The 10,916-nt window shown below is 46.7% G+C and overlaps 1 protein-coding gene across 2 annotated transcripts; it reads left to right on the top strand.

Moving 5' to 3' along the window:
- The first annotated feature begins 1,547 nt into the window (after window positions 1-1,547).
- On the top strand, window positions 1,548-10,621 carry TMEM218 (transmembrane protein 218). 2 transcript variants are annotated; one of them, XM_006775072.2, is made up of 4 exons: window positions 1,548-1,634; window positions 6,079-6,188; window positions 7,115-7,217; window positions 10,402-10,621. In XM_006775072.2, the coding sequence occupies exons 1-4, from the start codon at window positions 1,626-1,628 to the stop codon at window positions 10,534-10,536; spliced, it is 357 nt and encodes a 118-aa protein (XP_006775135.1). In that variant the 5' UTR covers window positions 1,548-1,625; the 3' UTR covers window positions 10,537-10,621. The 2 variants fall into 2 exon arrangements, with proteins under 2 accessions (XP_006775135.1, XP_006775134.1); XM_006775071.2 differs by lacking the exon at window positions 1,548-1,634 and adding an exon at window positions 3,012-3,034.
- The last annotated feature ends 295 nt before the right edge of the window (window positions 10,622-10,916 follow it).

Genomic DNA, 10,916 nt, shown 5'->3' on the forward strand with positions numbered 1-10,916 from the left:
GGGACAAAGGCCCCCCAATAAATTCAATAAATTTTAATTTTTAAAAAGTCATAGAATGGAAAGAAAGTGATGGTTTTTCTGAACATTTTCCTTTAAATGTAGTAAACCAAGCATAAATGATATAAATTTAAAATGAATTTCTAGACCCTAGAAACTCATAATACATACATTATTTGGCTTCATAAAGTGGTTTGCAAACATCATGTCTTTGAATTTTGAATGTAGGCATTTAAAAAGTAAGTGTAGTAGCCACTTTCTTAGAAAGTAAGTTAAGAATTACCGGGCTTTGAGGGATATCATATGGTTGGTTGAAGGAACAAAATGATCACTTAAAAGATCCAAACAGAAACAGACTGTGGAATCTCAGAGAGAGGGGAGGGAGGATGGGTGGGTGGAAAGAGAATAAACGAAAACTCTGTATGTCAATATGCATAACCCATGGGCACAGACTATTGTGAAGGCCTGGAGTGGGGGGGAGGGAATGGGGCCGGGGCGGGCAATGATATTTCAGAACGGTGTGTGCGGTCGAGGGTTCGAATCCTAGAGCTCTCGCATGTGGTCCTGTTTTTGCTTTCTGTTTTCCCTGCCGGGCTCGGCAATGGAGCCTGCATCCTCTGTCCTACTTCCTTTGGTTAGTTAGCCTGGTTTATGGATCTTTGGGTCTAACTGGTTACAGCCTCGCGACAAACTCATGGCAAGTTTCAATGCAGTTCACAGCTGGATTCAGAGCCGCTGGCTGAAAGCGTGTACCAGCTCCGGGGACGGAGGCCTGGAGGTGTGGCCATGACAGATTCACTCCACTGGACGTGGCCTCTCCTCCCAGTGCTGTCCCGGGAGGAGAGTGAGCCTCGCCACAGTCTACATCATACGAATAACGGGAGAATACGGCCACATAAAATAAGGCGAGAGGAGACTACGTGAAAACATGGTGCTATCACAACGACCACGCCGTACTCGGCTCTCTCCGCGAGCATGAAGGACCCTCAATCACCGGGCCTGTCCCCCCTGTTGAGGCCACGTCTGCTTTGCCCACCGGCGCGCCACTGGCTCAGGAACTGAGGTGCCCCTCAGACCCCGAAACAGACACTAATGTCCAGACGGCTGTACCTATCTCCGCACTTGGACCTGAAGGAAAGGGTTGCCGGGACCCTGCGCACCTCCGCAAGACGGTGAAGTCTCCCCTAGTAACAGCGAGCGGTGGCGGGAAAGAAGCTCTTCCCCGACTTACAACCCGCCCTCAGGCGCTACTGGCTAATGAGCACGCGGGTTACCTAGGGGATGGTGTGATTGACAGACAATGCGTGGTGGGGCGTGCGCGGAGCCTAGACTGCTTCTACCCAATCGAGCTTAAGGCGGGTCCCAGGAACGGCCTGTCTCCAACCAATCGGAGGGAGTAACGGGGGGCGACGTGCCCGCCCACCACGCTGCCTGGAGCCACGGCGAGCGTAGGCAAATGAGGGGAAGCTGGACGTTGAAAGAGGGGCGCTGATTAGCGAATCTGGCTGAGCCTGGATGAAAGCCCTTTTGTGATTCGTTGGGAGCAGAAACGCTGAAACCAGCGGGACGGCCAGGTGTGGGAAGGAGGAGGGAGGAGGTGAGGCGTGGGGCCGCCTGCAGCGGAGAGGATGGCGGAGGTGAGAAAGGCTGAGGCTGGAGCCTAGGGAGCTGGGCCGAGGAGGCTGGGCCAGAGGAGGCTGGGCCGGAGGAGGCTGGAAGAGGCGGGGCGGGAGGCGGGGCGCTGACCTGGCCGCGAGTGGCAGGACGCTCCAACCTATTGAGCCACACGGGCCAGGGCTAGACCGGCTATTTTATTCCATCGCCCATCTACCTGTTTTAAATGCCACAGACATTCAGTAAATGGACTTCCCCTGGAACCCAGGTTGGCTAGACCATCAGTCCTCGAAGAAGGTTTGAAAAGGCCCCGGACATTAAGTGAAAACACTGTTGTTTTTACTATTTTAAATCAACGTTTACTCAATAATGTATCTATTCTAGTGTGGGAAATAATATATTATTCACATTAAAACACACTGAATTACCGAGGTAAAGTGACTGCATGCCCACTCCTTCCCCGAATAGCACTCTGTGCTCCATCCAGCCCTTCCTTTTCACGCTCAGTGAGGACATGTACGGCTTGGTTATAACGTGTTGAGCTTCATTCTTCTAAGAGTTTGGGGATATTTATCTCATTACTTTAAAGCCAGACCATATACTGAACCCAGTATCTCATGAACTTGTAAGATTTTCTGCAGACTGATGGGCAGTATTTCTAACGATCGGCTTCCATTACCATTTGCCCTGTATTCTAGGTGTTCTAGTTGGTGGTCGGAGTCTTACAGGTTTTTGTGTGTAATATCCAAAACAGCAGCAAATTATACTTAACTAGTATCTTGTTAAGGGTAGTACCAAGAGCTCAGTCAACCAAGCAGGAAACCTGCATCATCTATTTTTTCTCAATTAAAAACTTTTTTTCAATTAGAATTTACAATTCGAAACCGGTTTGGCTCAGTGGCTAGAGCGTCGGCCTGCGGACTGAAAGGTCCCAGGTTCGATTCCGGTCAAGGGCATGTACCTGGGTTGCAGGCACATCCCCAGTAGGAGATGTGCAGGAGGCAGCTGATCGATGTTTCTAGAATTTACATTCAACATTATTGTGTTCATTTCAGGTGTACAGCATAGTGTTAGGCAGTCATATATGGTACTTTACAAATTGTTCCCCCTGATATTTCCAGAACCCAGTTGGCACCAGACATAGTTATTACAATATTATTGACTATATTCCCCATGACTCTTTTGTAAGTACCAATCTGTACTTCTCAATCCCTTCACGTTTTTCAGCCAGTAACCCAATTCCTCTCCCCTCTGGCAACCGTCACTCTGTTCTTTGTATCGGTGAGTCTGTTTCTATATTGTGTTTGTTTGTTTTGTTCCTTAGATTCCACATATAAATGAAGTCATATGGTATTTGTCTTTCTCTAACTGACTTATTCACGTAGCATAATACTCTCCAGGTTCATCCATGCTGTTGCAAAAGGTAAGATTCCCTTCCTTTTTATAGCTGAGTAGTGTTCCATTGTACATAAGTACCACCACTTTTTAATCCACTCATCTACTGATGGGCACTTGGGCTGTTTCCATAGCTTAACTATAGTAAATAATGCTGCGGTGAACATAGGGCTGCATGTATTTTCGAATCAGTGTTTCAGGTTTCGTCCAATATATACCCAGAAGTGGAATCAGTGGGTCATAACGCAGTTCCATTTTTGCTTTTTTGAGAAACCCCCATACTGTTTTCTTTCTTTTTTTTTAATTCCTCACCAAGGATATTTTTTTGCACGGATTTTTAGAGAGAGGAAAAGACAGAGAGAAACACATCGATTGGTTGCCTCTTGCACGAGCCCTGACCAGGTTCTGGGCTGGGGAGGAACCTGCAACCGAGGTACATGACCTTGACTGGATTCAAACCCGGGACCCTTTGGTCTGCAGGCCAATGCTCTATCCCAGCTGTAGGCAAACTACGGCCCACAGGCCAGATCCAGCTGTTTTCCATAGTGTCTGCACCAATCCTCATTCCCACCAGCAGTGCACCAGGGTTCCCTTTTCTCCACATCTTTGCTAACACTTGGTGTCCGTTGTTTTAGTGATGATACCCATTCTTACAGGGGTGAGGCGATATCTCATTGTGGTTTTAATTTGCGTTTCTCTGATGATTAGTGATATTGAGCATCTTTTCATATGTCTGTAGGTCACCTGTATATCATCTCTGGAGAATTATCTATGCAGGTCCTTTGCCCATTCTTAATTGGATTATTTGTTTTTTGGTGTTGAGTTGCATGAGTTCTTTATAAATTTTGGATATCAACCCCTTATCAGATGTGTCATTGGCAAATATCTTTTCCCATTCAGTGGGTTGTCTTTTCATTTTGTTGATGTTTTCTTTTGATGAGAAAAAAAAAAAAAAAACCTTGCCTCATTTCTGATGCCTTTGTCCTAGACCTAGACTCCTTCCCATCTCCACAGCTAAGACAGAGTTCTGGCCCTCAACATCTCTCAGCTAGAGACCTGCAATAGTATCCCAACTGGTCACCAATCTCTGTTCTCTGATCTCAATTCATATGCACCCTGCCTCCAGTTACCGCTTTAAAAATTAAAAAATTGTTGAAAATTATCAAAAATAGTATTACACTGGGTAGTATAACAAATACCTATGCCCTACCAACTAGATAAAGAAACATTGATATTTTGGCACATCGGCTTAAGTTGTATATTTTAAAGGAATAAAACATCACAGATTTAGTTCAGATCCCTTTTGCTCTATTTCCTGGCCCCATTCCCCTTCCTCCCTCCCTTCCCAGAGGCAAACACTCCTTCTGAAATTGTTATGCATTATCCGTGCCCATATTTTTATACTTTTACAGTATATCGTATATCATAAACAATATATATTGCTATTAGGTTTTTTGTACATTTTAAAAATACAAGTGTTATTATACTGTGGGCTTCATTTTGCAGCTTGCTTTTGTCACTCAACATTATTTCTGAGATATATTTCTATCAATACCGATAGATCAAGTTTATTCGTGTTCAGTGTGCGTATGTAATATTGCATCCATTCTCCTATTGATGGACATTTAGGTTTTTCCAGATGTTTTTGGTGTGATAAACAAACATCCTTGCCCATGTCTCTTTGTTTATGAGTTTTTTCAGAAGAGTGGTTCGCCAAAGGGGTGGTACGTCTCCTTGGTCATTTTGGAATGTACGGGGGCCTATTTGAGTATTATTGTGACTTTGGGGGTTCACAGAGCAGGGCCCGAGCTGTTCGATATTCTGCAACGCACAGACAGCCCTCGCTGCGAAGAACTGTCCTGCATCCTGTACCACTCCGGAGTGTCCCACAGGATACTCATGTATCGTCGGAGCCTAAATCTAACTTTATTTTTTGGACAAACATAATGTATTTTTTGGCAGAGGGGAACATAGTTAAAATTTCCAGGAATGCAACTCTAATGTAAATCAAGGGGGAAATTATACTTACTTGTGGTTTGGAACTTTAACAGGAGTTGTTCATCACTCTAGAAAATTCACATACCCGAAGGCAGCCCAGCTCGTGGTATTTGAGCTGCCATCCAACGCACCTGCATCAGCCTGCATTTTGTACTTTTCCGCTCGTGGTGATTCTAAGTTTAGGTGCAAGCATCTGACTGCTGTACTTCATTACGTATTCTAGGGTAGTCAGCCCGAACATTTGTATATTTAAACATATGCTGTTTTATAATGAATTGCTTTCCATTTAAAATTGGTTTCTGTGCATGATTTAAAGTAGAGATCTAATTTTATTATTTTCTGATTGGATAATCATCTGTCCCAGCACCACCTATGAAATCCACTGAGTCCTAAAGCCAACTCTGTCCTGAACAAAGCTCTCATAAATGCCTGAATCTGGCTCTGGGTTCTCTATCTTATTCTGCTGGTCCATGTGTCTTTATGCCACCATCACACTGTTTTAATTACCTTGGTTTTATAATGTGTCTTGTGGCAGTTGGTAACAAGAAAGGCAAGTTTCCATCCTAGTTCTTAAAATTGTTTTTGCTATTCTTGGTTTTTGCTCTTCCATATGAATTTAGGATCGGTTTTCGAGTTCCACACAAAAAAAGTATTATTTTGAGATTTTTTTGTGTGTGTGTGAGAATGGCATTGAATTGATAGATTATAGAAAATTAAGATCTATTCAAGTTGAACCATCCCAAATAGGAACATGGGTTATGTCTCTCTTCGGGTCTGTTTTATTTTTCTATTCAGGTCTTTGGGGAAAAAAAAAATCTTTGAATAACATTTTATAAGTTTTGTTATAAAAATCTTGTACATCTTTTGTTGGACTTATTCCTACTTATACATATGTACATATGCATATCGACATCTTTTTATATTATGAGTTTGGACTTTCTGTGTTTGGCTGAGTGCTTTCATGTAACCCAGGAGTGCGCAGAAGGTGGGCAGGCTGGGGGCTGAGAGGACACCTGGTCCCGCCCTGGCCCAGGGCTGGGGTGAGCGCAGGGCTCAGGCTTCCTCTCCCCACAGGTGGCCGGCACTGTGCTCGGCGTGGGCACCGGCGTGTTCGTCTTAGCTCTGGTCTGGGTGCTGGCGCTGCTGCTGTGTGCGGTGTTGTCCAGAGCCTCCGGTGCAACCAGGTAAGGCGCCCTCTCCCCCTGGAAATCCACGGTAAAATAATGAGGAGCAAAATCGCCGGTGCTCGTAACACATTTAGAATTCAGAAGATCCTCTCTGTAACTATTGGCACATTTTCACCTTGTGTCATAAGCACCAAGCGTTGGGGTTGTGCGTGTGTGAGTTTCTTCATTGTTCAGCCTGTGGCCGATGCTTGGTCCAGTCCCTAACCCAGGGGTGGGCAAACTTTTTGACTCGAGGGCCACAATGGGTTCTTAAACTGGACCGGAGGGCCGGAACAAAAGCATGGATGGAGTGTTTGTGTGAACTAATATAAATTCACAGTAAACATCATTACATAAAAGGGTATGGTCTTTTTTTTTTTAGTTTTATTCATTTCAAACGGGCCGGATCCGGCCCGCGGGCCGTACTTTGCCCACGGCTGCCCTAAGCTCTAGGCCTGGGCCCCGGGACCCTGATATCGACCGGCTCTCCATCAGGCACCAGCCTCAGGAGAGAGGCCATGAGCTGACACAACAACACTGTAGCTTTGTGCTCCCTGGCCACTGCGGGGGGTAAAGCAGGGAGTCACATACTTTACTCGAGTATTCTGCTCCCAAAACAAACAAACACGGACGTAGGGGTGAGGGAGGGGCCCCTTTGGGTTTCTGTGATTATGACTCTGCGGAGGCAAAAAGGAAAACTCGCAATTCCCATTCTTGGAAGCTTGGAATGGCGGGATGAGAAGGAATGCGTCCCGCTGGTACTGCCAGGGAAGAAGGGCTTTGGGATGAAACCGTTTCTGAATTTACAGGCAGCGTGGACAGCGGTCCCTGGGCTTTGTTAATGGGCCGAAACATAGAAGACTGGCCCCAGGGAAGAGCCCGTCGGGCCGACTGACAGAGAGGAAACCGTAAGCGGTGCTGTAACGCTTGCCCTTTGACCCCAGGTTCTCCGTGGTTTTGGTATTCCTCGCCGCTCTGCTCATCACAGCAGTCCTGTTGCTCCTCCCCCGCGCCAGTGAGACCCCAGCCCCAGAGGTCGAGATGAAGGTAAGACGGTCGCTTTTATTTTGCCTCCCAAGTTGCAACTCTTGTTCCTCTTGGCCTGGGCCTCACTCCTGCCCCGTGGCGTTCCCTGATGTCCGGTGGGCTGAGCTGTGTTAGGAGATTGGTAAAGTTCAAGCGAGAATGAAGAAAGCTCGGGGGAGGGTTAGCTTCCCCGCCCCTTCACCCAGAAGTAGAATTGTGTTCAGAGTCCCCATCAGGATGAATGAGCGCTGTCTGGAACCCACCTCCTACTGTGGGGCAGGGAGAGGAAAAGTGAAGTAAGACTAGGAATAGACCTGCTCCTGACATCACAGTGTCCCTTTCAGGAGGCCTGGGCTCAGAAACTCGGGTCCCGGGCCTAACCTTCTGCCGTGCCCCCAAGGTGCTGAGCGGCAGGCTTTTCTGCCTCCTTGTGTTTGAACTTTTCCATTTCTGACGTGAAGAATACACCTTCCATAGAGAAGAGTAGTGAGGCAGCCCTTCCAATAGATGAGCTCACCACTGAGCCTTCCGGGCGTTCCTTTGGTCCTCGTTCCTGGAACCGCACCTGCTCGCACCACCTCTCAGAGTGGATTTCACATCTTTCTCATAGCCCATCCCTGGACACTCCTCCTTCTGGTTCATTCCTGGTTGGGGCCCTGGCTTCTTCCTGCACAGCTGCTCTCAGACCCCTGCCATCCTAATGGTATTGACTTCTTATGTCCCATTATTCCTTCTGTCAGCTTCTTTCAACCTCCACTGTAACTTCTTAAGCAGGATGCTGATAATAGCTAACATTTTTTAAGGGATTACTGTGTGCAAGGTCCTGTAACAAGCACATTGTTTGCATGATCTCATCTAAACCTCTGGATGACCCAAAGTAGCAGGAAGTAGGTACTGTTGTTATCCCCATTTTATAGATAAGGACACTGAGGCTGTAAGAGGTAGAAGTACTGGCCCAAGGTCAGACATAAAATAGGAGTCAGAGCAAGGATTGAAGCTGAGCTCTGTCTTCGAAACTTTCATTGTTGGGGACTCAAGACTATTAGGGGCCATCACAGAGAATTCATAAGTAACTATTTTGACACTTTACAACAGGACACAAAATTATAGCATTCTGAACCAAAATTGGCACATATTTCCAACTCTGTGTAGGGCTAATCATGGCAAAAGCGGGGAGAATTGTTCTGAAAACTCCCAGGAAATAATACCACACAATTTAAGGAATTATTTCCATCCGTGCTAGGTTCTCTGGTCAGCGTTTCAAACCGCTCTGCTGGTGTGAGTACCGTGTGTGAGCTGGGGCAGCTCCTACCTCGGCTTCCCTGACATAAAGGGGGAGCGCGACGAAGGCTGCTGATTTCTGGACGGCTGCAGATACCAATGTGGGGAGAGGGCACAGAGCCAACACTGTTCACAGTCAGTCCCTCTTGTCCTGTCATGTGACCTGCCGACCCGGGAGAGGAGCGCAGGGTTTGAGCAGAAGATGTTCGTCAGCATGGCCAGCGGACTGGAGTTCTCATTTTCGGGCTCTGAGAACCGGTCCGGCAGCAGCCTGGCTCAATACCTATCAATAATACATGGCCTGGGCCTTCTCCACCCAAGGCCTGCTAATTGGCTAATTAAAAAGTGAAACGTGTCGAACGAGCAAACATGCAGCCCGCGGGAGACTTGTTCATACTGGAGCCAAGGTCAAAGTTGTGTTAAAGCTGTTTGATCAGACTGACCTTTGTTCTGCGTTGGCTGTGGGGGTGTCTGTGGAGCAGCCCTTGCTTCGCGGTGTCTTTGGGTCTCAGCGATGGCAGCAGTATTTGGACTTCACAGGTGCTTGGTGGGTGGCCCCTGTACTGTTACTGTCCGGCGGCTGCTGTAAGAAATGACCACAAACTTTCAACACAAATGTGTATCTTAAAAGTGGGCCAGAAGTTCAAAATCGGTCTCACTGGGGTAACGCCAAGGGGTTGGAAGGGCTGAATCCCTCCCTGGAGGTTCTCGGAAAGACTGTTTTTTTGGCTCTTTCCAGCTTCAGGGGGTCACCCGTGGCCGGGGGGTCTTTTGCTCCCTCTTCAGAGTCAGGAAGGTAACACCTCTCCGACTTGGCTTCCCTCCTATACTTTTGAGGACCCTGTGATTACACCAGGCCCGCCCGGCAGCCAGGCTAACCTGTCTATTTTAAGGTGAGCTGATTAGCAAGCTTAGTTCCACTTACAACCTTAATTCTGCTTCGCCATGTAATCTAACACATCCCCAATTTTTGAAAATTAAGCTGTGGACATTCTTGCCGTGTTGTTCTGTGTACCCCAGTCACCTTTTAAATATTTGGGATTCTCTATGAGGTACTGGCTTCTCAAAGCTTCTGGAATCTGTGAAGTCACCCAGTCTCTTGGTTTGTGTAGCTGTTCCATTAGGTCTATAGATTAGATTTCTTTTTTCCTGCCCAAACTTAAGCACCACCATTTGGATCTGGAGAGAGTAGAGCGCTGGCAGCGGACAGGAGACCAGTGGGTAGCGCCAACACTAATATAGGTTTTTGTCAGCGAAGACTAACAGCTTTGGGGCCTCGAGTCTGACTGGTTGCCAAGCAGCCAACTGTATGATTGGGGCACATGATCTACCTATCCTCTTAGTGCTTTAATATCTCAAGTAAATGGCCATTCTTCCTACCCTGGGAATGCTGGGTATGAATGTTAGGGTTCGGAACTCTTCAGATGAACATTTTAAAGAGCCACCTTTTCATTTGGAAAATGAACCCTCCACAATTGGCAATGGGTTATTTTTGGGGTTAGGATTTGGCATACATGGGATGTATTATGCTGTCACATTTTTATGCATGTTTAAAATTCTCGCTAATAAAAAGTTAACAAAAATGAGCCTTTCTAGGACCAAGCAAGCTTTTCACAAATGCTTTCAGATACCATAACATATGATTCCAGAACATAAAGAACTTGTCCGGGGTCTTCACAGTGTTTACAGCTCTCCCAAATGGAGCCATTTGTTTCCTATACTTCATTCTTTCCTTATCTTGCACTTCCGGCTCAGGGCGTTAAGAAATGTTCTTTCTTGACCAATTATAGAGGAGACCCAGGGCAGGATGTTACTGGAAGTCACAAATACGAACAGACTCTGGGCCCATTCACCAATGATTTCAGACTAGCACAGCTGGGTGCTGAGGTGACAGTAACTTCCTTTGTGATGTTTCTTTCTCCAGATCGTGGATGCCTTCTTCATTGGTCGCTACGTGCTGCTGGCTTGCCTCACTGCTGTCTTCCTCGGAGCTCTCTTCTTGGTTCTAACTCATCACATCCTGGAGCCAATCTATGCCAAACCCCTGAGGTCCTACTGAGCACTGCTCACGAAAACTAAGACCCCGTCCTCTCCCTCACTTGGATGTTACTCATGAGCAAAGGGCACTGGTTGGAGCCTTGTTTTTTTGTTTTTGTTTTTTGTTAATATATTTTATTAATTTTTTACAGAGAGGAAGGGGGAGGGATTGAGTTAGAAACATCAATGAGAGAGAAACATCGATCAGTTGCCTCCTGCACACCCCCTACTGGGGATGTGCTTGCAACCAAGGTACATGCCCTTGACCGGAATCGAACCTGGGACTCTTCAGTCTGCAGGCCAACGCTCTATCCACTGAGCCAAGCCGGTTAGGGCTGGAACCTTGTTTTGATAGCCTTCGTGCCTTAAGATCAGGGGAAATCCATTCATGGCTAAGACAGA

The sequence above is a fragment of the Myotis davidii genome, unplaced genomic scaffold (genome assembly GCF_000327345.1).
Source record: "Myotis davidii unplaced genomic scaffold, ASM32734v1 scaffold148, whole genome shotgun sequence".
In the NCBI taxonomy this organism is placed as follows: Eukaryota; Metazoa; Chordata; class Mammalia; order Chiroptera; family Vespertilionidae; genus Myotis; species Myotis davidii.

What these genes read in the sequence shown, in the direction of transcription:
- TMEM218 (XM_006775071.2), top strand. An exon ending in AGAGCCTCCGGTGCAACCAG is followed by an intron (nt 6,189 to 7,114) that starts GTAAGGCGCCCT and finishes CTTTGACCCCAG; the next exon opens with GTTCTCCGTGGTTTTGGTAT. An exon ending in CCCCAGAGGTCGAGATGAAG is followed by an intron (nt 7,218 to 10,401) that starts GTAAGACGGTCG and finishes TTCTTTCTCCAG; the next exon opens with ATCGTGGATGCCTTCTTCAT.